This window comes from Geotrypetes seraphini, chromosome 2 (genome assembly GCF_902459505.1).
Source record: "Geotrypetes seraphini chromosome 2, aGeoSer1.1, whole genome shotgun sequence".
In the NCBI taxonomy this organism is placed as follows: domain Eukaryota; kingdom Metazoa; phylum Chordata; class Amphibia; order Gymnophiona; family Dermophiidae; genus Geotrypetes; species Geotrypetes seraphini.
In genome coordinates, this window is record NC_047085.1 from 306,075,471 (window position 1) to 306,102,533 (window position 27,063).

General features: G+C 39.6%; 1 protein-coding gene across 10 annotated transcripts in view; it reads right to left on the reverse strand.

The window, feature by feature from the left end:
• Positions 1–27,063, reverse strand: part of ZNF385D (zinc finger protein 385D) — a 684,415-nt gene that overhangs the window by 42,719 nt on the left and 614,633 nt on the right. For all 10 annotated transcript variants that reach the window (XM_033929937.1, XM_033929944.1, XM_033929934.1 and 7 more), the window contains one exon: positions 228–406. In XM_033929937.1, the coding sequence (XP_033785828.1) occupies positions 228–406 (179 nt within the window). The remainder of the gene's footprint in view (positions 1–227; positions 407–27,063) is intronic.

The following is a 27,063-nucleotide window of genomic DNA, read 5'->3' on the forward strand; positions in this document are numbered from 1 at the left end:
TGTTTAGCAGAGGCTCTGAGATGCCATCCTAATGGTGGTACTGTATTGTGTATACTACAGAAAAGCATCCACCATGAAGATTTCCCAAATCAACCCTTTCACAACCTTTGCTCTCTGGGAAAAGCGGACCTTTTTTGCTGCATTTTTCCAAAGGAATGTTCAAATGGTATAGGATTTAAAAGAGAATACATTCCTCATGATATTTGCTGGCACATGTCTTTACTGACCTGTTTAAGTTGTGTCTCCGAGTTTACATGGACATCACAGATTTCACAGTGAAATGTTTTGTTTTGTAAGCCTGTGCTTCCCTTATTAATAGGACCTTTGCCTTTGATTCCTGTCCGAGGGAAAGCTTTAATGGTTCCACTTCCATTTCGAGCTTCCACCATAGTTTTGTGCTTAGTTCCTAAAAAGAATTAGACGAATAAAATAATATTGTTGACAGGTCAACAAGATTTTTCTACAGTTCCATAACCTCGGCACTCAAACACAGCTCCTTCCTTAACCCAAATACATCAAACGCAAGATGCTATAATACACCACCTAACTCACAAGAACTTAACAAATGCCATTTCTCACTTGGCCCTGTAAAGTTTCAATAACTTTTTCTGAACTTGCCTATCATATCATTCTTTTAGCCAAAGTCACATTGATACACCCCCAAAATAGCACAACTTGTGGTAAAATAGCCCATTTTAACAGTAGCACACATTGATTAATTCCCCCCTAAGAGGCAAACAACTTATGTTAGGAATATAACATGTTAATAACTACACCTTTTTATTTATTTACCCCTCCCTCCCACACCTTTTACAAAACTGCAAAAGCATTTTTTTTTTAGCACAGGCTAGTGCACTGAATACTCTGTGCTGCTTCTGATTCTCCTAGGACCTCAATGATCATTGGGAGCAGCGCAGACCATTCAGCGTACCATTCCACGCTAAAAAACACTTCCACAGTTTTATAAAAGGATGGGGGATATTTTTTTTTTTTTTGGGGGGGGGGGGATTTCTGCAGGTCACTCTGTTGCCAGTCTCTACAATATCTGCAAAAAGGCATACTTTAACTTCTAATTTTGTTTGGAAATATCACTCCGAAAGATATTGAGCAGAGTCAGTCTCAGGACAGGTCCTTGAGGCATTGCATATTACTCACATTTTTTTTCTTTTAAGTGGATTCCATTTACCAGTGTATGGTTGTACTTTTTTTTTTTTACATTAAGGGGGAAATTCATCAAGGGGCGCGAACTCTGTTATCGCACACTAATGGATTTAACACACCCTAAACACTGACACCCATTATTTTCCTATGGGCGTCTTAGCATTTAGTGCATGCTAAATCTGTTAGAGCTCTAAGAGTTGGTGTTCCAAGATGAATTCCTCCTTTAAAGATGCATTTTTCTGGTATTTTTCATTGAAAAAAAAACACGATTTATCTCTCAAAGTCAATTTTTTTTTTTTGGGGGGGGGGAGTTCATCATAGACTGATAGTAGAAAGAATACACTTATTAGTCATTTCTAGCTTGTTGGAAATACTTTCACTTTCTGCAATCACTGGCAATGTGCAAAAAATTTGGGCTCCTTTTACAAAGCTGTGGTAATCTCTCCAACTCCCATAGGGATTTAATGAGTTTGCCGCATGGCAGCCACTACCGTGACTTTGTAAAAGGGGTGGGGGTGGGGGGTTGTGAGGCTATGGACTCTACATTGAAAATGAGTTACAACTGTTTTTGTAAATCTTATTAAATAAAATCATATAGATGCACCTTCTTGTCCAGTTTGTCTGCCTTCACTAGATTGTAAGCTCTTTTGAGCAGGGACTGTCTCTTCTGTATTTTGACATACAGCACTGCATATATCTAGTAGTGCTATAGAAATGATTAGTACTACGCGGGGCCGCTGAAAAGTTCTCAGCCAGTCCAAGAAGAGAATGATGTGGAATCATGAAACTTATGTTATTCCACACTTTTTTTTGACACTTTTCATTTTTACACTTTCCACTCTCAAGAAAAGTGTGGAATAACATGGCTCCACATCATTCTCTTCTTGGTTAGGTCCAGGACTGTTCAGTGGTCCCTCATAATAGTAGTAGTAATTTGAAATTTCTTTAAATCTTTCATGTTTTATATTGTATTTGACCTGAAATATCAAAATAAATTTAAATGTGTTCCCTTTTTTCATCAATAGTACACTTTTTTGTTTGACATTACATACTATTAATTGATAATATGCACTATTTATCAAGATTGGAGTAGATTAAATTATAATTTCTGGTGGAATTCTTTATGTCATGTTTATAAAATGGAGAGATTTGTTGCAATAAAGCGGGGATGTTTCAGGAAATTTCAAGATGTGTGGGAGCCATTAACAAAATATTGTACTGTTTAGATGAAATTGTTTCCCAAGTTCAATAGTGAGGGGGAGGGGGGTTATTTTACTATTACATATTCTATAAGATATTTGATTATATGGTAGGAAAGGGTAGGAAGGGGGGGTGATAGAGTTTATGTTTTGTACCAAGATGATTATTAAGAGATGTATTTATTGTTAATTTGTTTGAACATATGTCACACAGTTTGAAAATGAATAAAGAATTAAAAAAAAACAAAAATCAAATGAACCATATAGAACATGACTACTCAAAAGTGTGCACTATTGATGACAGTGCCTTGAAAAAAACAAAAACTAATTGGCCATTTTACCAAACTGCAATAAATCGTGGCCTTATCATGTCCCTACATGGTTCATTCCTGAGTGTTAAAGCCATTTTTACGCTAGGGTAACATGGCTGATAGAATGTTTGTGCATTAATTTTCCTATTAGTGCATGACCATTGGAGTGTGAACCCCTAGCACCACCCATCATGCAGGCAATAAAGCATCATACACTAACCCCCTCTTTTACTAAGGTGTGCTATGCTTTTTAGCACACAATAAATATAATCGCATGCTAATCACTGCTAAATGCTAACACATGCATGTTATCCTATAGATGCATTAGTGGTTAGCGCACGCTAAACGCGCACTAAAACGCTTAGCGCACCTTAGTAAAAAGGGCTTAAGCAAATGCTAATCGGTTTGCTGCCCTGACAGTTTAGTGCAGAAAATACCTACTCTCCATCCCAGATCTGCACCCACATCCCAAAAATTACTCAGAAATGCCCCAGTACACCCTGTAGTGGTAAGCACACATTATTGCTTACCACAGCTTAATAAAAGAGCCCCTAAATAAAATGCAAACTGTTTGGCCTGCACATCCCTAATGTGTATGGATACTTCATTCTCGTTTTGAAAAATATATTTGAAGATCTGTTTTCAAGAGCAGTATTTCACATGTAAAGTTCTCAGAAAAACCTGAAGGATGCTCATAAAACAGACATCTATAAGCTTTTTCTGGCTCCCCAGGCTCTTGCATCACATATTTTAGAAATGAATGGAATACAAAACAGTTGTTACTAGTTGTATTGGATCTGCACTCCAGTTCATAGATACATTTGAACTACCATCTGAAAAAAATTGAATCATTTTCAGAGATCATAGAACATTATCATCTTTTATAATTATGGAAAAACATTATGTATAATATGTGTAATCATACTTCCTTATTGTTCAGCCATAGCAAAAAAAATCTACCAAAAGACTCAATTCTGGTGGCAAAATATTTGGCCACAGCATTATTAAACATTTTACAAGTTAACACAACAGAATAACCATATCCAGTGCTCTAGCACAGCCTTCCGCACTCTTCCATTCTCACCCGCCATGTTCAAACTCCCATAATTTACAGCTACACACTATCACATTCAATTAGTCTGTGGCTAAGCTCATGTTCTCCCTTGAAACCAAAAATGCCATCAGACCCTTGCCACTTGTGAAGGGATACTGAAGAACTTCCAGAGCCCCACTTCTCTTCCCAACTTGTCTCCACATAAGGCCTCAACTAAGGACTAAAAGGCTAAATTATCACTGCCTTTTCAGGCTTCAGCCACCAAATCCACTCACTACAAATCATCTGCATCTCAATCTAACCCCCTTTCTTTCAAATATCTCCACCTCTCTTTAATATTTTACACATGAGAAAAGGAGGGTGGGAACACTCCATACCCATTCTTCCACTCTTTACCCTCCCTCACCACCTATAACGTGGAGAAGAATAATATATACAAATAAATGTTAATTTGGGGAAGGCACTACCTACTTATAACTTGGCTCTGTGTAATATTTAAGAACAAATACTTAAAGCATTTAAAGAAGAACTAGAATTTTATTTTTACAGTGCAAATTTATTGATAAGATTATGTAGACAGTGGCGTAATTTTAGTTATAATTTAGGAATCTTTAAACAAGAGAAATGTGCCACAAGATAAAATATTAAGTTGGATTAAAAGTAACTCACTCTGCTAAAGGCCCAAAAAGTAGTCTTTCTTATTGCTTCTGTTTAGAAGGGTGAGTGAGGTCTGTTGTTTGCAAAGGTTAACTTGAGATGATGATGATGATCCCTTGCTGGAAGAGAAATTCTTCAGTTGTAGAATGACTGGGAGTAGAGCATGGAATCAGCATCCAGCATCAATCCAAAGAGAAAGAGCTTAGGTGAATCTCCCCTTATTATGGACCATAGGAGCTTGAAGTCCAATCACAAGTCAGGGATAACATCCAATCACTTCAGGAATAGTGTCCAATCACAAGTCAGGAATTCAGTTCAAACTGGTTTATGTTCTGGATGGGTGTTGTCATATGATTACTAGCAGGACAGAGCCTTGATTTGATTTTAATGGGGTCATTATCTGGGGAGTTTCAGGTAGATGGCATCCCTTTTGTCTCATCCCAGCTTTTTGATAGCTTAGTCAATTATCATGTTTGTTCCAGACCCTGTGTCTTTTGTTCTACTCTAGCCTCTGTTTGATGTTCATAGCTCGGAGAATAGAGGTCTGTTTGACACTGCTACACCTCCTATTATGATGCATATTTTGTAGAGTAAAGTTCTGTTTGACACTGAAACCAAACCTAGCTATCTGTTGTATTCACTGAAAAGAGCACTTAACTTCTTTGTTTCAGGCTTTCAGACAGATAGCTAGAGTTTTTCAGAGGTCAGGTTAGGAAATACACTTTATTCTTAGTTATAATTTCTTAGTATGAACATTATACCAGCAAGAACAATGGAATATTAGCAACTTATTGAGAGATAAGTACATTCTTTTTCTCCATTTTGCTTTCAAAAGCTTGATTTATTATATGCTTTTTTAGCCATTGAAGGAGGACATATATAATTTTTTGAGAGTTGAACCTCACCGTAGCAATTTTTATTGCACATAGTATATTGGAGATATCACAATTGACATTATATTAAAATTTTGTGTCGTTTTGCACAGTATATTTACACAATCACTATGGGTCCAGGGATGTTACACTCTTTAGTAACCCTGCTGGGTTATACTTTCTTCAGCTCAATATTACAGGCTTGTCCTGACTTTGAGTTGTGTCAACTGAGGACCCATCACATTTGAATTATCTTTAATTAAGTACACTATTAAGGCTTCAGTTGTGCTCTCCCAATACACTTGTTGGTTATAGAAGGAATTTCAGTAGTACTTGCCTTTATAGAAACATGATGGCAAATAAAGGCCAAATGGTCCATCCACTCTGTCCCTCTTCAGCTTCCACTATCTCCTCCTTTCCCTAAAAGATTACACATGCCTGTCCCACACATACTTGAATTCAGGCAGTCTTTCAGCCTCTTTTACAAAGCTGCGCTAATTGGCCCCAAAGCCCACAGAGATTTAAAGGGCTTCAGGACTGTTGCCGTGTGGCTTTGTAAAAGAGGCCATTTATCTCCATCACCATTGCCAAGAGACTATTCCAAGTATCTACCATTTTTTCTGCAAAAAAAAGTGTTTCCTTAGATTACTCCTGAGCCTATCACCTCTTGACTTCATCCTATGCCCTCTCATTCAGGAGTTTCCTTTCAATTGAAAGAGACTCACTTCATGCACATTTATGCTACGTAGGTATTTAAATGTCTCATCATAGCTCCCCTCTCTTGCTTTTCCTCCAAAGCATACATATTGAGATTTTTAAGTCTGTCCCTATATGCCTTTTGATGAAGACCACCGACCATTTTAGTAGCCTTCTTCTGGACTGAATCTATCCTGTTTATATGTTATGTTATATTAATTAGGTATTCTATCCTGCCTTTTCCAATTAAGCTCAAGGTCAAATTATATTACAAGAGGTTGGATCCGTTACCCAGGAAGTTACAATGGACATTTTGGCATGGACATTCAATTGGGTTATTGGTACAGGTAAATCAGTACAACCATTAATACAGTTAGGTCATAGTTACAAATACAAAGTTACAAGTACAAGTAAGAAATGGGCTTTTACAATTTACCATTTTAATTACTTCAGAGTTGGCTCCCTGTCTTGATACAGAAATGCTTTTAAAAGTTTTCTGAACCTGAGATAGTGGTCACAAGATCATAGTGTGAATGGTAGTTGGTTCCAGCATTTTGCTAATTGATATTGGATGGATAAGGTCATTTGCTTGGTAGTCTTTATATTCTTTTAGAAGGTGTGGTCTCCAGAATTGTACACAATATTCTAAATTAGGTCTCACCAGAGTCTTATACAGGGGCATCAATACCTCCTTTTTCCTATTGGCCATACCTCTTCCTATGCACCCTAGAATCCTTCCAGCTTTCGCCGTTGCCTTTTCAACTTGTTTGGCCACCATAAGAACATCACATACTATCACACCCAAGTCCCACTCTTCTTTCATGCATAAAAGTTATTCACACCATAAACTGTACCATTTCCTTAGGTTTTTGCAGCCCAAATGCATGACCTTGCATTTCTTAACATTAAATCTTAGCTGCCAAATTTCAGGCCATTCTTCAAACTTCACTAGGTCCTTCCTCATGTTATTCTGCAATAATGCTTACAAAAATGTTAAAAATAACAGACCCAAGAACCACTGGTAACATCCCTTTCCTCAGAGCAATCTCCATTGACCACTACCCTGTGTCGCCTTCCACTCAGCCAGTTCTTGACCCAATCCATCAATTTGGGGCCATACCAAGGGCACTCAGTTTATTTATTAGATCCTATGTGGAACACTGTCAAAGGCTTTGCTAAAAATCTAGCACACTCCCTCTATTCAGTTCCTGTCCCTGCCCCATTTCTGCAAGCTCTGTCCTCATCTGCACAAGCCTCAAACACTTTAAAATCATGTGTTCAAGGCTTGTGTGGTTAAGGCAGAGCTTACAGGAATAGGGCAGGTACAGTGACAGGGACAGCAGCAAAACTCAAGAGGACGGGATGGGAAAATTGAGTTCCTGCAGGGATGGGGATACATTACATCTAGCACACTCCTATTCAGTTCTCTGATCACCCATTCAAAGAAATTGATCAGATATGCCTCGGGTGCTGTAATCCATTGGATTCAAGAAATGTTACTATGTTTTAAAAGTGTTTCAATTAATTTACTTACCATAGACTTTAGACTTACCGGTCTGTAGTTCCCTACTTCTTCCTTACTTCCACTTTTGTGGAGAGGGACCACATCTACCCTTCTCTAGTCCTCTGGTACCACTCCCAAATCTAGAAAAGCATTCAAAAGGTCAGCCAGCGGAGCCACCAGAACTTCCCTAAATTCCTTAAGTACCCTTGGATGTAAACCATCCAGCCCCATTGCTTTGTCCAAATCTAGTTTAGCTAGCTCCTCACAAACACAATCCTCTGAAAATCGATCAGGGTCTACCACACCTCCATCCCTATAATAAATACGCCAAACCCTTCTGCTGCCTAGACAACTGTCCACCCTCCATCATGAGAGCAGCCCCCACCCCCTTGAAGATCATGCTCTTTAACTGGATCTCTTGTCTAATGGCAAACATCGAATTCCCAACATATCTTGGCTACATTCTTATCTCGCCTATTGTAAAGAACCACAAGGATCCCATATCAACAACATCCAACTACAGAAACAGCCTTTGCCTCCATCATAGATCGCATCGCACAACTTAGCCTTTGAACTGGTCGACTATGACAACCTACTCAGCTGTCTAGATGCCATCGGTATCTCAGGCCACGTACTTAACTGGTTCAAAGGCTTCCTTAAAAACTTTTCCTACCAAGTCATCAGCAAGCAAACCTACTCCAGGCTTAAACCAACCCCTGCGGTGTCCCTTAAGGCTCTCCCTTATCTCCCACCCTTTTTAATCTGTACATGGCCTCCTTAGGACAGGAACTATCCAAATTGAACCTCCAATCTCACATCTACGTGGATGACATCACAATCATTGTCCCCATCTCTGCACTATCAACCAAAACCAGTCACTTCGTCACATTTATCATCAACCAAGTAGAACAATGGTCAACAAACTCCAAACTAAAATTAAACCTGGAAAAGACCAAAATATTTATGGCCTCCCAGACAAACAAGCCAACTATATCTACTTCCCAGTCAACCCAACCATCAAAATCCTAGGCATTACCCTAGACCTGGGATGTCAAAGTCCCTCCTGAGGGCCGCAATCCAGTCAGATTTTCAGGATTTTCCCAGTGAATATGCATGAGATCTATTTGCATGTACTGCTTTCATTGTATTCTAATAGATCTCATGCATATTCATTGGAGAAATCCTGAAAACCTGACTGGATTGCGGCCCTCGAGGAGGGACTTTGACACCCCTGCCCTAGACCAACAACTGACACTCAAAGTCCATATCAACATCCTAATCAAAACATGCTTCCACTTATTGTGGAAACTTTATATGCTAAAACCATTCTTCATTTTCACTTCATTCAGACTGTTGGTCCAGTCTCTGGTCCTAAGCACACTGGACTATTGCAACATAATCTACCTAGGATCTCACAAAAAACCATCAAGAAATTGAGACTTATCCAGAACACAGCCACCCAAATTATCGTTGGCTTGAAAAATTCTGACCACATCACCCCATACTAAAAGATACTCCACTGGTTACCTATAGAGGCAAGAATAATTTTCAAATTCGGCTGCCTTTGCTTCAAGACTCTTATCGGCACCGCACCCACCTACCTCCTGAATCACCTCACCCTGCAGGACAAACTCCGCTTCGCACGCAGAACATTGGTGTTCTCATTCCCTTCTCCCAAAGAATGCAAATTCAAAAGTTTCCTCAACAGAACACTCTCCTTCGAAGCAGGGATCTGGAACATCACCTTAAGTGACCTTATTCTGAACTCTCTAACATAATACTCTTTCAGAAAATCACTATTTGACAAATTTACCTGATCCTCCAAATTTATGCAACACCTTCCTCATATTACACACCTCTTCCATCTTCCCTATACCAGCTCATCACATAACTGTCTTTCTACCTCTCCCCAATTCTAACTGATGCTACCTCACTGTCCTTACAGCACCTCTTGTTGTACACCGTCTTGAATTGAAAAGGTATGACAGGATATAGATAAAGCTATTATTATTACTTTTGAATGAGTTCTTTCTACACCACTTTCTAATTCCAGCATGGACCCATCTTGCATGAGTTTTATCAACTGCTGGAACAGTTCTCCTTGTAGAGAATCCAGGTTCTCCCTACTTCTAGAAGATCCCACAATACCTATGTTCAAGCAGTATATCAAATGCAATAAATCCAATCCAATTCAATAGGAATACTCCAATCAACATCTGGCATGTTAAAATCACCTATTAGTAATACTTTCTATTTTACAACTATATTCATAAGAACATAAGAATAGCCTTACTGAGTCAGACCAAAGGTCCATCAAATAGTTTGTTCTCACGGTGATCAATCCATGTCACTAGTACCTGGCCAAAACCCAAAGAGTAGCAACATTCCATGCTACTGATCCAGGGCAAGCAGTGGCCTCCCCCATGTCTTCTCAATAACAGACTATGGACTTTTCCTCCAGGAACTTGTCCAAACCTTTCTTAGAACCAGCTACGCTATCCGCTCTTACCACAACCTCTGGCAATGCGTTCCAGAGCTTAACTATTCTCTGAGTGAAAAATAAAAAAATCCTCCTATTGGTTTTAAAAGTATTTCCCTGTAACTTCATCGAGTGTCCCCTAGTCTTTGTAATTTTTGATGGAGTGAACAATCGATCCACTTGTACCCATTCTACTCCACTCAGGATTTTGTAGACTTCAATCATATCTCCCTTCAGTCGTCTCTTTTCCAAGCTGAAGAGCCCTAACCTTTTTTAGGGCTCCTTTTACAGAGGAGTTCCATCCCCTTTATCATCTTGGTCACTCTTCTTTGAACCTTTTCTAGTGCTTTCCTGAGATAAGGAGACCAGAATTGAATGGAATACTCCAGGTGAGGTTGCGATACAGAGGCATTATGACATTCTTAGTCTTGTTAACCATTCCTTTTTAAATAATTCCTAGCATCTTGTTTGCTTTTTTTGGCTGCAGCTGCACATTGGGCATAAAGTTTCATCATATTGTATATATTGACACCCAGATCATTTTCTTGGGCGCTAACCCCCAAGGTGGACCCTAGCATCTGAATGTCTACTATTAAATCTCTGTCCACTTCTGTCTGTGAAGGAGACTTGTAAATCACACCAATGTAAATATATTTTCCATTCCTTCTTTCCAGATTGACCCACAGTGCCTCTTCATACCCTTAGATCCTGCAATTGTGTGGCTTTTGTTTGATTTAACAATGATCTTTAACATATAACACCACTCCCCCTCCTTTTCTTCCTACCCTGTCTTTTCTGAACAGATTATAGCCCAATATAACTACGTATATCACAGTCATGTTTCTCTGTGAACAATGTCTCTGTGATTGCCACTAAATCTAACTCAGCCTCTTCCATCACAGCCTCTAGATCCAGAACCTTGTTTCCCATACTTTGAGTCTTAGTATATACTACCTTCCAGACATTGCCCCCTTTCCCATTTGTATAGAGGTATTTAATGATTCACTTACCTGAGGGCTTATACTCACCTGGGAGCTTTGATCACCCTACTCCAATGATTAGTTTAAAGCCCTGTTCAGTAAGTTAGCCAGTCTTATGCTGAAGTCATTTCTTCTCTTCTTTGATAGATGCACACCATCCCTGCTCAGCAGCCCTTGGAAAATCATGCCATGGCCCAGGAAGCTGAAACACTCTCATGGACACCATCCACATAGCCATACACTCATATCCAGGATGCAGGCTTTTCTGCCCGGACTTTTACCCTCAACAGGGAGGATTGCCCTACAAACCTGACTACTTCACCTTCTCTCCCAGTGCCATGATACGTTCGGAGGGATACCTAGCAATATCACTAGTGCCAACATGGATGAGCAGCATTGGATAATAGTCATTAGGCTTGATGAGTCTTGGCAAGCTCTCCATAACATCTTTATCTTTTATGTAGCTTATACTATTCCTTATTGTAGCTCTTTTATTATTAATTGTAAACCGTCTTGATGGCTCTGACTGGCGGTTTATCAAGATTTTAATAAACTTGGAAACTTGGAATTCATGGTGGTATTTGCAACCCTAAAAGGCAATAATAATATGTTTGGTAAGGGATACACTAGCTGGAGGCTGGGTGTTGAGTTCAACATGGGAAGTTATATATATAGCTGGACAAGCAAGATGGCCTACTCTGTCATCATTTAATATATTACTGTATTACTATCTAAATATTAATGTTTTTCTTTCTAGGTACTGTCTGTAAATGAGTTAATTTTGCATACATTATGATTTAAATGAACACCACTCCTTTTTTTCAGTGAGACACATCAAGAGTAGAAACATTGCATTTTGTAAAATTAATGAACAATTTTTCTCACTGAAAGAATACCCTTCTTCATATTTTTACCATATAATTCAATTAATTCATTCTGACTGTCCTATGAGCGATAATGTGCTTGTCTTAAGCATTGTTTACTCCTCTGTTTTGTCTTTGGTAAAATGGTCATCCATGATACCAAAATACCCCCTCCCCCTTTTACAAAACTGCAAAAGCGGTTTTTCGTGTTGACTGGCACGCTGAATGCTCTGTGCTGCTCCCAACACTCATAGGAACTCTATGAGTGTTGGAACAACGCAGAGCATTCAGCACACCAGCTGGTGCTAAAAACTATTTTTGCGGTTTTGTAAAAGGTGAGGGATAATTAAGTAACAGCACAAGTGTTCCAAGAAACGTGCCATTAAGTGAGTTGTCCATTTTTATAGTACCACACATTTAAAAGTTATATATAAGATAATATTTGACAAGCATGAGGGTATAAGTATGAATTTAAGATAAAAGCCATGCAGAGACCATATAAAAGACTACATGAGAGCATAAGAATTGCCATTCTGGGTCAGACCATCTAGTCCAACATTCTGTTTCCAACAGTGGCCTATCCAGGACACAAACACCTGGCAGAATCCCCAAAAGTAGTAAGATTCCATGCTATCTAGCCCCAGGGAAAAGCTGTGGCTTTCCCAGGTCTACCTTACTTACATTTTATGGACTTTTCTTCCAGGAATTTGTCCAACTCTTATTGAAGCATAGCTACATTAACTGCTTTTACCACCTCCTCCAGCAGTGCATTTCAGAGCTCGACTATGCTGTGAATGAAAAAAATAATTTCTCCATTTTTTAAATGTAACAGCATAGTTCCCTTTAAGCTACATGTGTGTGTATGTGTGTACGCGCATGTGCATGCCAATCTGAAGCAGCACACAGGCAAAGCTAATCATCTCGCCTCACTCTCCAGGCCCTGGAAAGGAAAGCAGAAGAAGCCATACTTATCTTGTGCAATCCTTTTTGGGCTTCCAGCTTCGTGCAAGCGGTAATTACACAAAAGAGATCAGTCACATTATTCCACTTCTCCAGTCAGGCCCAAGAAAATAGCCAAGCATGGCCCATGCAATTCTTTTTAGACTTCTGGATCCTGAAAACACTAGTTTGGCTTTGCTCAAGGGATAATCACTGTTCTGTGTAACGTGAGCCTTAGTCTGCTTGGAAATCTTACAACTGAAAATGTTGTTTGAGTGAACACTGTGCTGCTCTCCAGGATTAGCTTATAGTAATGTCATCATCTCTTCTTACCAGAAGCCGAGCCTGGAGAAGCAACACGCTGTCTGAGCAAACTTCATGCTTTTGCGAAATACAGTAAAGTTCAGAAGTCCCCCTTGAAGGAGGAATATCAAAATGGAGAACCTTGGGATTCTTGAACAGCATTCTGAAACAAAATACATTTTGATTTGAAAGGCTGATGATATAGTACCGAACCCTATAATAATTCACCATTCACCATGGGGAGAATTGACCATTTAATTCTATTTCCTCTTTTAATCAGCTTCCTATCCACAATCGGACTATAGGATAGTGCCTCTTAACCACTGTTTTTTAATTGCCTCAGGAGTTTTTCATAAATGCCAAAGGTTATCTAAAATCTAGAGATGTGGAGGGCTATTTTTGAAAAGGATATCTACGTAATTCTGACTTGGACATTTCCCTTAAGCCGTTTATTTATTTTTTTAATTTATTCAATTTTCTATACCGTTCTCCCAGGGGAGCTCAGAATGGTTTACATGAATTTATTCAGGTACTCAAGCATTTTTCCCTCTCTGTCCCGGTGGGCTCATAGTAGGGGGTGGAGAAATGTTTATTTTCAAAACTGCTGGATGTCCAATATATATATATTGGCTACTTAATAGAGAGATAAATTACTTAGTAATCTGTGACTAGCAGGTACTATATATTATTTTTTTCACAGCTATAGATCATTTAAAGTCCAAACTTATTGTGATTATATAAAATAAATTCTATAAATAATTGTGAAGTGCTCAGACCAGATAACCCATATAGTAGTGATGTCACTACAATGAGGTTAACAAAGGGACCATCATCGCCTTCACTTGTCCCTTACCCTCCCTGAATATTGAATACTAAATCCAATCTAATGATGGTACTTATCTGCGTTCAGGGGCAGTTCATGTTGGTGCTGTTAACTCTCATTGGTGACTGGTGCAAATTAAAGTGCTAGTGCTTCATTAAAATCTTGTTAGTTCTTTCTTAGAAAAACTCCCGTCCCCCCGACCCGGATTTCATCTCTTCGTCAGGGAGGGACACTAAGAGAAAAATCGAACAGCAAACTAGAAATATATAATGACAAAATGTACAAAGTTATAGAATAATAATTCTACCATCTAAGCGCTATTAAATTCTTAAAAAGGCTCTTATAATCAATTTCATATATAAATCTTAAATGCAAGTGTTACCTGATATCGGCTCACTGTGATCAGAGTTGTTCAAAGTGGACTGAGCGAATGAAGCTCAATTCACGTTGCTGTATTTAATGAAAGCTAACCGGAACTTGAACTGTTCTACGTCCAAAAGCAGCTTGTTCAAAAAACTTGCAGAAATGGTTATTTTTAACAATTATTTCAAATTTGAGAATGAGATCTATCTCCAAACCAAGGGAGTAGCAATGGGAGCCACAGTTGCTCCCACACTAGCATGCCTTTACATGACTCAGTACGAGGAATCTAATGTTTACACATCTTCTCAATTTCATCTAGTTTCCTGTTGGAAACGCTTCATCGATGATATATTTTTTGTGTGGAGTGGTGGAGAAGCAGCCTTAAAAATCTTCATGCAAGAATTAAATCAAAAAGATGCCAATATAGCTTTCACATACACATATGATAAGCATCAAATATCTTTTTTGGATATAAAGATTAATAAATGTGAACAACAAATCTCCACCACTCTCCACAAGAAAAAATCTGATCGAAACACCCTGTTACAATATCAGAGCTTCCATCCAAAAGCACTTAGGAACAGCATTCCAACTGGACAGTTCCTTCGGATCCGCAGAATCTGTTCTGAAGAATCCGATTTTGATAAGGAAGCTTGCGATATGTACAACAAATTTATTCAGAGAGGGTACCCTGGGAAAATCATTAGGAGAGCATGGAAAAGAGCCAAAAATTGTCATCGCCCCTGGTTAATGCTCAATGATCAAAATAAACAAAAACAACAGGACATGATTTGTGTGTTGCCTCACACAAACAAAGGTAATGCTATAAAACATATTATTTTAAAACATTGGGCAATATTGCAATATCATTCATCCTTTCAAAATTTACCTAAATTTGCTTATTCGAGGGCTTCTAATCTGGGCGAACTGCTCAAATATAATCATTTCCAACAAAGACCTATAAACAAATTACCTCACAAACCTTGTGGAAAGTGTAGGGTCTGCAGTTATGTATTAGACGCTACTCAGGTAGAAATTCCACCGTCAGGATCACGTCATTTTTTTCTGAACACTGGGACTAATTGTGACTCCAGTGGAGTGGTTTACTACATACAATGCCCATGTAAAAAAGTTTATATCGGTCAAACAATTCGTAAAATCAAAACTCGAATTACAGAGCATTTAAGTAACATCAGAACTAATAGGGTTACCGCCCCCCTGGTTTCTCATTAGTCCCAGCATTCACACACATTAGAAGACCTTAAGTATACAGTTTTAATCCAAACACGTAAAAATGAAGGGGATATATCAAGAACTTTAATTCTTAAAGAACAGCGTCTGATATATAATTGGCAGACCCTACAGCCAAATGGCTTAAATTTAGACATAGAATGGTTAGCAATGTAGTTTTATAATCAATAATCTGTGAAGTAATCTCCCGATGTTGCGTTTACTTCCGGTTGTTGGTGGTTTTTCTAGTTCAAGTTCCGGTTAGCTTTCCTTAAATACAGCAACGTGAATTGAGCTTCATTCGCTCAGTCCACTTTGAACAACTCTGATCACAGTGAGCCGATATCAGGTAACACTTGCATTTAAGATTTATATATGAAATTGATTATAAGAGCCTTTTTAAGAATTTAATAGCGCTTAGATGGTAGAATTATTATTCTATAACTTTGTACATTTTGTCATTATATATTTCTAGTTTGCTGTTCGATTTTTCTTAGTGTCCCTCCCTGACGAAGAGATGAAATCCGGGTCGGGGGGACGGGAGTTTTTCTAAGAAAGAACTAACAAGATTTTAATGAAGCACTAGCACTTTAATTTGCACCAGTCACCAATTAGAGTTAACAGCACCAACATGAACTGCCCCTGAACGCAGATAAGTACCATCATTAGATTGGATTTAGTATTCAATATTCAGGGAGGGTAAGGGACAAGTGAAGGCGATGATGGTCCCTTTGTTAACCTCATTGTAGTGACATCACTACTATATGGGTTATCTGGTCTGAGCACTTCACAATTATTTATAGAATTTATTTTATATAATCACAATAAGTTTGGACTTTAAATGATCTATAGCTGTGAAAAAAAATAATATACAATATATATATATAAAATTTTTTCCCAAAAAAATCATCTACTTTGATGTTTTTGCCAACAGGACATCCAACTTTAGGATGCCTAACTTTATTCCCCATTTTTGACCACAGAAACATCCAAGTTGAAAATGTCCAAATCTAGACCATTTGGACATGGGAGGGGCCAGCATTTTAATGGACTGGCCTCAAAGGCATGCCAGTAGAGCAGTGGGGTACCTTAGAACACTGTTCTTCAACCTCCGGTCCAGAATTTTTCTGCTGGTCCACAGGGCCGGCATGTCCATCGGGAAGAAGACAGTGTTCTTGCCGCCGGTCCATGGTGCGATCAACGCAGCATCTTTGGGCCGGCTCCCTGAGTGCTGCAGTGCACAAAGCCATGGGACAAGGCTCCTACACACGGCCTGCATCTGAACCGGAAGTCTTCTCTTTGACATCACAACGTCAGAGGTTAGGCTTCCAGATGAGGGGCGGGACGCATGCGAGGAGCTGCTACCCACAGCTTTGTGCAATGCAGCACTCAGGGAGCTGGCCCGAAGATGCCCCGAAGATGCCACATTGATTGCATCATGGACAGGCCCGAAGATAACACCGGGGGACAGGCCAGAAGGCAAGGCACAGCATGGAGGGAGAAAGACAACAACGGTAGGGGGGAATGCTTCTATTTTTTTTTTGTGATTGATGTGCATCTGCTGTCTGTTCAGGAAGAAATGCATTTGTTTCTTTTCCTCTGGGGTTGTACTGCTTGCAGAGTCTTGCATCTTAGGGTTTATTTGTAAATATTAGTACTTTTAGTTTTTGGTCCTGCATTTGCATGGGGTTATCTGTTTTCTGGTAGGAATGAATGCTGAAAAGCATAAAGTGTGCTTTGTGTATTTTACTTTTGTGGTTAACCATTATGTGTTGTTAATATGATTATATTGTGTGTATATATGAAAAATGAATGGAAAAAAATAGTGCTGATTTATTTCACCGCTGGGGAAATGAGGAGCTGGCTGGACACTGGACTACCAGGTAAAACAGAAGCGATGGACCGTAGGGGGGTAAAAGGGGGGGGGGTTAAAAGGTGATGCTGCGGCAGCAGGCGGGCAGGTTTGAAAAGGAAGTGTGGCGACAGCAGGTGGGTTTAAAAAGGAGGAGGGGCGGCGGGTGGGTTTTACAATGGTATGGGGGTAACAAAATTGGTACCTTCACTTCATAAGACGCACCGAGATTTCCACCCACTTTTGGGTGGAAAAAAGTGTGTCTTATGGAGCAAAAAATACGATATATAACATTCCTTTAAACATTCACTTTAGAAGGGTAAGAGGTTAGTGTTTGATAAAAAATAACTTTTCTTGAATCTGCATTATCAAAACAGGAAATGTATCTATATTGGGGTACTAATGGGTTACTAATGTGCGTTAAGAGAATAATTCCTGATATTTGCTCCTTACTGTGAGTTAAATGGAAATATTGTGGGTTAGATTAGATTACATTCCATTTCTAGACCGCAAAAAAATAGAAAATTGGACAATCCCAGTGATCTTCAAAATAATCACTGACCCTTTTAATTCTCTAAAACTCTTACAAATAGAGTCAATTTTAATAATTTTCTGAAATGTATGTAAGAGCAAGGAGTGCAACTCCTTGTCCCAATTGGCTGCCTGATAAGCAAGCAGGCACTGTTGGAACTTCTTATGAGTACAACCTCGAACCAGGGGGAAAACAAACAAAGAAGTCGTGTGTAATGAACGATTCATTTAAAATAAGGTGAACAATTCTGATAGATACTCAAGCGCCTGGCCATGTAGAACTTTGTAGCAGAATGTCCCCAATTTGCACAACACTCAGGCTTCAATTGGGAGCAAATGGAGCTCGCTATAATAAAAGTAATGCGATCTGATTTTTTTTCAAATCGAAGATCAAATGTACTGCTACATTCTGTATTCTTTTGCAATTTCTGTATATTTATACTATGCCCAGAAAGATGAACTGAGTTGCAGTAATCCAAAGTACTAAGTATCAAAGACTGGACAAGAATCCTGAATGCCAAAGGTTTGAAATATGATTTAATAGTATGCAATGTCCACAAAATAAAGAAACATTTTTTGACCAATGCTGAGGTAAAAGCTTTCATAGATAAATTTCTGTCTAAATATACTCCCAAGATTTTAATTTCTGAATCAATAGGGTAGGCAATTCCACCGAGTGTTAACTCTCTATTTATCATCTGATATTAATGTTTCAGTACTGTAAGTGGAGCGAAAACCCGATTGAGAAGGATACAGAAAAGGAAATTGATCCAGATAATTCACCTATTGCTGGCAAATAATACCCTCCATTAGTTTCACAAATAGAGGTCTAGAAGTAATAGGTCTGTAGTTATTGATCTCAGCAATCAAGTTTTTAGAGTTTTTGACAAGTGGTGTGATTATTATGTGAGCTTTTCCTTTTGGAAACTCTCCCTTATCTAACTTGAAAATCATCCAATTATAAAAATCTTTCTGAAAGGTAGAACTAGAAACCAACATAATATTTGGAGGACAGGAATCCAGCCGACAGAAAGATATAGCATATTTCATTTATAAGTTTTTAAACTTGGTCCAATTTGGTAACTCAAAGGAGTGCCAGCTCAAAGTGACCAGACAAGCATCAGTGGACACGTTTGCAGCGAACAATTCAATATGAGATGTAAACGGGCATGACTGATGAAGAATCTTTATTTTACTCTCAAAATGAGAAGCAATCTCAAGGGATGATGGAGCTTTGTCTTGAGGTGCAATTGTTAAATCAGAGACATCATAAATAGATGATACTATTCTAAATAGTTCCTTTGTATTTGTTTTTGTAGAGCCTATTTTTGCTGAATAGGACTGTCTATGTTTATCTTTTAGCATCCTTTTATAATCTTTTGCTTCCCTATGCTAAATTTATCTGTCCTCTTCTAATTTAGATTTTAACCACATATTAGTCTAAGATAGCTAATAATCAGAAATAAAGCATGCAAATGCATGCTGAACATCTCATTATTATGTAAATTAAATAACGGAGATTACAGTGAATTCTACAAGTTATAGAAAAAGTTATAGAAAAAGTAGACAGGGACAGATTTTTCAAATTAAGGGGCACCACAAGCACAAGGGGGCATTGGGAGAAATTGAAAGAGGACAGGTTTAGAACAAACGCTAGGAAGTTCTTTTTCACTCAGAGGGTGGTGGACACATGGAACGCGCTTCCAGAGGCTGTTGTAGACAAGAAAACATTAAATGGTTTCAAAGAAGGTTTGGATAGATTTCTAGAAAAAAAAGGGATTGGGGGGTATAGATAGGTATAGACCATTGCTCAGGCAATGGGCCTGATGGGCCGCCGCGGGAGCGGACCGCTGAGCAGGATGGACCTAGGGTCTGCCTCAGCGGAGGCAACTTCTTATGTTCTTATGTTATTCCTGGACAAATGATGACAGTTCAAAGCTGGCATTATTATTATTATTAGTTTGCTCAGGAACATCAGCCAATGTACTCCTGGGTATATTCTTAAAGGGACTGGATATGCAGTAGAACATTCCCCCTACCCTCCCATTGAATAGAATTCCACCAAATCCCCAAAGCAGTCCCATATGTCTCCTTCCTCACCACCGCCTGGGCCTACCTAAACTAGTCCATAGTGGTTCGGTGAATCAGGTAGGAGCAATCCACTGGAGCACAAGAAATTGGTTAAAGTAGGCCTGAGAGGGCCTGTAGGGGGATGATTAAAGGAGGTAGAAACTAGAGAATGACAAGGGGACAAATTTTTCCCCGTCCCCGCAAGAACTAATTTTCCCATCCCGTCCCTGCAAGTTTTTTTTCCTGTCCTTGCCCCATTCCTGCAAGTTCCATCCTCATCTGGACAAGTCTTAAATATTTTAACATCATAAGTGTTCGAAGCTTGTGTGGTTAAGGCAGGTGTGCTTCGGGACAATGGAACAAGGTGATTAAAAACGGGACGGTCCCGTTTAAAATGGGACGTATGGTCACGTTAGGTATGCATAATCAGCGCTTTTGTAATACACCATCTCCTTTTATTCCATGCATTTTGGCCAGCCTTTAGATTGGTTCCTTTTCATTATTTTTTTTTTCATTATTGGTTTCATTTGACTGCAGTCCCCTTGTTCTCCTTTCTTTTATTTACTTTGGTTTCTCACTCTTTTGTCCCTTTTCACTCATCCCACTAGTTCTCTCTTTTCTGTCCTCATCATTTTTGATTGCATATGCTAGTTTTGGATTGTTTGCAGCACAGCATTTACAATGGTTTTAGCATGTACATGCTGGTTTCTAATTTACAGTTAACATCAAAATTTACTTTACACATATACCCCCTCTTTTACTAAGGTGCGTTATACTTTATAACGCGCGGTAAATAGCACATGCTAACGCTATGGAATCGTTGATTTAGCGCACCTTAGTAATAGAGGGCCAGAATTATTCAACTAGGTGAAAAAAAAAATTTTAATTTAAAAAAATCAGACAGTTTGAAAGTGCAAAAAACTTTATTGCACTAAAAAAAATGTTTAACACAAATAAATTTTAATTCTTATTTACATTGAATATGTGTAACAAAAGCACTATTCTCAGGCCCTCTTTTACTAAGGTGCGCTAACCAATTAACACATGCTAAATGCTAACGCGTGCATGTTAGTCTATGGACGCATTAGCGCACCTTAGTAAAAGAGGGGGGGGGGGGTCAGTGTTTAACAATTAAATGGAACTAGTGTTTAAACCCGTTACATTAATGGGTACTAGAATAGATGTGGAAAAGGTCACAACCAGACAGAATACAAACTTACCTTTTTCACTTTCAATAAAAATATATTAAAAAAAAAAAGAATAGATGTGTAGACTTAGACATTTCTTTCTTTCTCTAAGTCTGTCTTTCTTTCTCCCTGAACATAAGTACATAAGCAATGCCTCCACTGGGTTAGACCTGAGGTCCATCGTGCCCAGCAGTCCGCTCACGTGGCGGCCCAACAGGTCCAGGACCTGTGCAGTAATCCTCTATCTATATCCCTCTATCCCCTTTTCCAGCAGGAAATTGTCCAATCCTTTCTTGAACCCCAGTACCGTATTCTGCCCTATTACGCCCTCTGGAAGCGCATTCATTTTGAATCTGTCCCCTTTCAACTTTTCCGAATGCTCTCTTGTTCTTTTATTTTTTGAGAGTTTGAAGAATCTGTCCCTCATGATCTTGTATGCCCTTCATGATCTTGTAAGTCTCTATCATATCCCCTCTAAGTCTCCTCTTCTCCAGGGAAAAGAGACCCAGTTTCTCCAATTTCTCAGCGTATGAAAGGTTTTCCATCCCTTTTATCAGACGTGTCACTCTCCTCTGAACCCTCTCGAGTAACGCCATGTCCTTCTTAAGGTACGGCGACCAATATTGGAAGCAGTACTCCAGATGCGGACGCACCATCGCCCGATACAATGGCAGGATAACTTATTTCGTTCTGGTTGTAATACCCTTCTTGATTATGCCTAGCATTCTGTTTGCCTTCTTAGCAACCGCTGTGCACTGTGCCGTCGGCTTCATTGTCATGTCCACCATTACCCCAAGTCCCTTTCTTGGGTACTCTCATTCAATAACATCCCGCCCATCGTGTAGTTGTACCTCGGGTTTCTGTTTCCCACATGTAATACTTTACATTTCTCAACGTTGAACTTCATCTGCCATCTCACCGCCCATTCTCCTAGTTTGTTCAAGTCCCTTTGCAATTCTTCGCAGTCCTCTTTAGTCCGAGCTCCACTAAATAGTTTGGTGTCGTCCGCAAATTTTATTATCTCACACTTCGTCCCTGTTTCTAGATCATTTATGAATATATTAAATAGCAGCGGCCCAAGCACCGAGCCCTGTGGGACCCCCACTCGTGACCCTCCTCCAGTCCAAGTAGTGGCCCTTCACTCCTACCCTCTGTTTCCTACCTGCCAATCAGTTTCTGATCCATCTATGTACGTCTCCTTCCACCCCATGGTTCTTCAGTTTCCGGAGTAGGCGTTCATGGGGAACCTTGTCAAAGGCTTTTTGGAAATCTAGATATATGATGTCTATCGGGTCTCCTTTGTCTATCTGTTAATTCCTTCAAAGTGCAATAAGTTCGCTAGGAACGATCTCTCCTTGCAGAAACCATGTTGGCTGGTTATCAGAAGTTTGTTTCTTTCAAAATGTTCATCGATGTTTTCTTTTATCAGTGCTTCCGCCATTTTCCCCAGAACCGAGGTCAGACTGCCCCCTGTCTCTCTCCCTGGCCCCCTGTCTGTTTTTCTTTCTATCTCTCTCCTTGGCCACTGCCTGTCTGTCTTTCTTTATTTCTGTCTCTCTCCTTGGCTGCTATCTGTCTGTCTGTCTTTCTTTCTGTCTCTCTCCTTGGCCGCTATCAGTCTGTCTGTCTTTCTTTATTTCTGTCTCTCTCCTAGTATGCTATCTGTCTGTCTGTCTTTCTTTCTTTCTGTTTCTTTCCTTGGCCGCTATCTGTCTGTCTTTCTTTCTGTCTCTCTCCTTAGCTGCTATCTGTCTGTCTGCCTTTCTTTCTTTCTGTCTCTCTCCTTGGCCGCTATCTGTCTGTCTTTCTTTCTGTCTCTCTCCTTGGCCTCTGTCTGTCTGTCTGTCTTTCTTTCTTTCTTGTATAGATAGTGAAATAGCCACACACAAACCGCTGCATGCTCCAGCTGGAAGAAGCTTGAGGAAACCACCACACACGCCGCAAACTCCACAGGCTCCACTGCCACACATGTCACATGCTGTACTGCGCCGCTCACGCCACACTCTGTACTGCGCATGTCTGACACGGAAGCATGGATCACAGATGCAGGGATCACGGCATTTGAAGTGCGCATGCACACATGGGGTTTTATTATGATAGATGTATGGATTATAACCATTTAAGTGCCATTTTGTTCTTCTCACAGATTTAAACAATAACTTGAAAATCTAGTTTGTAATACACATCACTTTGCTTCAACAGTAAATTTAAACAGGAAACAGAATCATCAGATAAGTAAATTTTCTCTGATCTTTTTAATTAAACCTTTACTGTAAAATGGAAACAATTATTTTAAGAATTTAATTCTTTCTGTAAATGTTCTGTCTTACAGGTGTTTCAGATGATATTCTGGACTTCAGCTCAGCAGATACAGGTACAGATACAGATGTAGAACTTTCTTGAATCTTTCTTTTTCTTTTTTCTTGCTTTGGGTACCAGCACTTTTAATTGCAGATTCCAACAAAGACATCCTGAACCAAAACCCTCCCACATAGTTCAGAATAAAAAAGAAAATCTCTCAGTTTCAAAATTTATACCACATAAATATCAGTTTAACAAACTTTAGTCAAGTTCACTATCATCTTTAGGCACAAAGGGGTCCTTTCACTAAGGCGCACTAACCGATTTAGCGCATGCTAATGCGTCCATAGAATATAATGGGCATATCAGCATTTAGCGCGTGCTAAATTGATTAGCATGTGCTTAATCGCCTAGTGCACCTTAGTAAAAGAGGGGGAAATTAGACTAAAGTTTACATAGGGCTCCAAGGTTAAAAAGTTTTCAGCCACTTTAAGTCAATAAATAAATTATTTAGCAAAATCAGAAAAGCAGAGTTTAGATTTAATTCCAGGGGAGTAGTTATAAAACTTTAAGGCCCTCTTTTATCAAGCCATATTAAGGTGTTTTTTTTTATCATGGGTTGCTGTAGTAAAAGCTCCGACAGTTAAAATAGAGGCCTTAGGCATCTGAGCCAATCAGAGCCTTAAGCCCCACCCTGGTGTATCCCAGAATGCACCTGGAAGGTCTGCCATTTTGGAATGGCAGACTGTCTGGCCGGAGGGTGTGAGCATCCCTCTGATCGTACATTCAACTGTAAGGTACGGGAGTTGGGGGTAAAATTAAGGGTGCAGGGTGGGGGGAGGGACTGAGCCTTAGGGGGTGTCGGGTTCATGGGGTTCAAGTTCAGGGGAGGTGGCAGGAGGGAGTGGGCATCCCTCCTGCCTGGCTTACTTCAGGGGAGGGTTAAGAACATAAGTATAGCATTAATGGGTCAGACCAATGGTCCATCAAGTCCAGTAGCCTGTTCTTACAGTGGTCAAAACCCCAAGAGTAGCAATATTCCATGGTACCGATACAAGACAAGTAGTAGCTTCCCCCATGTCTTTCTTAATAATAGACTATGGACTTTTTCTCCAGAAACTTGTCCAAACCTTCCATAAAACCAGCTACGCTATGCCTCCTGCTCGACTTACTTCGCAGGTGGGGGTTATGGGGTTCTGGTGGGAGGGAGTGGGCATCCTTCTTCCTGGATGACTTTGCAGGGGGGTTTAGGGGTTCCCTGCTACATCCACTGAGCTGATCATGGCAGGGGGATTCTCTTGCCGTGATCAGCTGATGACTAGGGATCAGGTGAGATTCTCTAATTAGCTCCTGTGATATGGGTGCCAGTTAGAGAATTGGGCCAGTTGGGCAGTCGCGATTCTGTATAGGACACCAGTGTGTGATTCTCAGCCATTTCTTAGGCGGTTGCATTAACTGGCGTCCTATACAGAATTTACCCCTTTGTGTCTTACCTATGAATTTTGTAAAAATTAAATTAGTCTTGCTTTTCTGAAGTTGGCTATGAAAACTGTAAAGTTGCTTATAGCTATTCTTCATGCTTTAGATTCTTTAGGACTACTTTTATCAAGCAGCAGTACAGCTTTTTACCGTGGGCCAGTGTGGTAGATTCTCCAATTCCCTTAGGAATTCAATGAGCATCAGAGCATTTACCTCACCAGCCCATGGTAAAAAGCTCTACTGCTGCTTGATAAAAGAAGCCATTAATTTGTAATTTTTTCCATTTGTATTTTGTCTTCTAATCTATTTATTAGTTTTTATTCTTGAATTTTTTTTAGGAGTGCATTTCAATTAAAATTTTTAATCTCGATTAATCATGCAATTAAAGGTATGTTATTATTTTTTTCCCACTGTGGCAAGAATCGCAAAGAGTTGCAGTGGAAAAATAAATAAATATATAACATACCTTTAACTGTATGATTAAAAGGGGATTTCATCAAGGGGTGCTAACCGATTTAGCTCACGCTAAATGCTAAGATGCCCATTGTATTCCTATGAGAGTCTTTGCATTTAGCATGTGCTAAATTGATTAGGCCCATATTATGTAAACTGTGCCATGTTAGGCGCTAGTAGGTGCCTAACTTAATTGCTATAATTGGTGAAGTAATTAACCTTGTCGTTGAAAACCAATTAAAAACTCATTTTAAAAAAGTAGGCGCCGCTAGGTTCCAATTGGGATAGGCACCAGAATCGTGTGCCTACTGCATGGCAGCAAGTGCCACCTAAATTCAAATTAGGCATGGTTATTTATTAAACAAGCAGCAAAAGTCCAACAGGACCAGAACCCACGGGTTCAAGAATAAACAAAGCAAAGTGGGACCGGACAATGAACACTCCAAGAACAAAAAATGTAAAAACAATCTTGTTTATTCCAAAACAAAAGGGCGAAAATCAACTGCGTTGGGGGTTACACGTTCACTTCTTGATCTAGTTACATTTCAACTGTGTCCGACTCCTTCAAAATGGCCAGCCTCCCACCCCTATTCCTGCCAATGTCATGGAATATAACATACAGTAAGCAAGACCCATTAGACCCCTCCCCTCATTCTGAAAGGTCCAGGGTACTTCTATAACAGGGCACCTGGTAGGAACCTATTCTAAAAAAGATATATTGTTGAAAATTGAAAATTTCTCCCTCCATATCTGCGGATTCGCTTATTTGTGATTTTTTAGAAGTTGACTCCGCCTCCCAAATGACATTATTAAAGTTATTTTTCCTTTTTCTGTACCGATAAAAAAGTGTATCGCTTACCATTCACTCTGAAAATCGCTGCTACCATGCTTTCTCCCACAAATCGCAGGTTGCCTGCCCAGAAATTGCTATAGAAAAGTTATTTGCAGTTCCAATAATAAAAACGGAAGGCTTTTTCTAAAAACCGCAAATAACATTAAAAAAGTTATTTATGGTTTTTCCATATTCACGCCTAAGGTCTGCCCGCATCCCCTGCGAATATAGAGGGAGAAGTGTACTCTGTTCTCCTCTGCTAATACTGCTATTAGCCCTAGAGAATGACACGGGGACCCATTTGTCATGAACTCCATGAGATCTATCTCCATTCCCACCCTCTCCCATCCCTGCAAGCTCTGTCCTCATCTGCACAACTCACAGGGATGGTACGGGGATGGAAATAGATCCTGTGGGGACAGGGACAAATTTGTCCCCATATCATTCTCTACCTAGATCCCTCAGTAGCATTAACTAATTTTCCTCGTTTGTTTCTACCACCATTTCCACACATACTCCTCACAGCCATTGTGATTCAGTTGGACTACACCAGGGGTGTCAAAGTCCCTCCTCGAGGGCCGGAATCCAGTCGGGTTTTCAGGATTTCCCCAATGAATATGCATTGAAAGCAGTGTATGCACATAGATCTCATGCATATTCATTGGGGAAATCCTGAAAACCCGACTGGATTCCGGCCCTCGAGGACCGACTTTGATACCTGTGGACTACACAGTTAGCTCTTTTGATCATTTATGTCTCTGTAGAGTATTGTATATACCTGATAGTGCTTTAGAATTATGATGTGAGTATGCACTAGTAGGCTATCTGAACCAAAGTGCCTAAACAAATTTTGCAACTCAGTTTTCTGTGACAATGACAGAGAATCAACTTGCCTGTGCCTCTTTTCTTTGTCCGGTGTGGGTT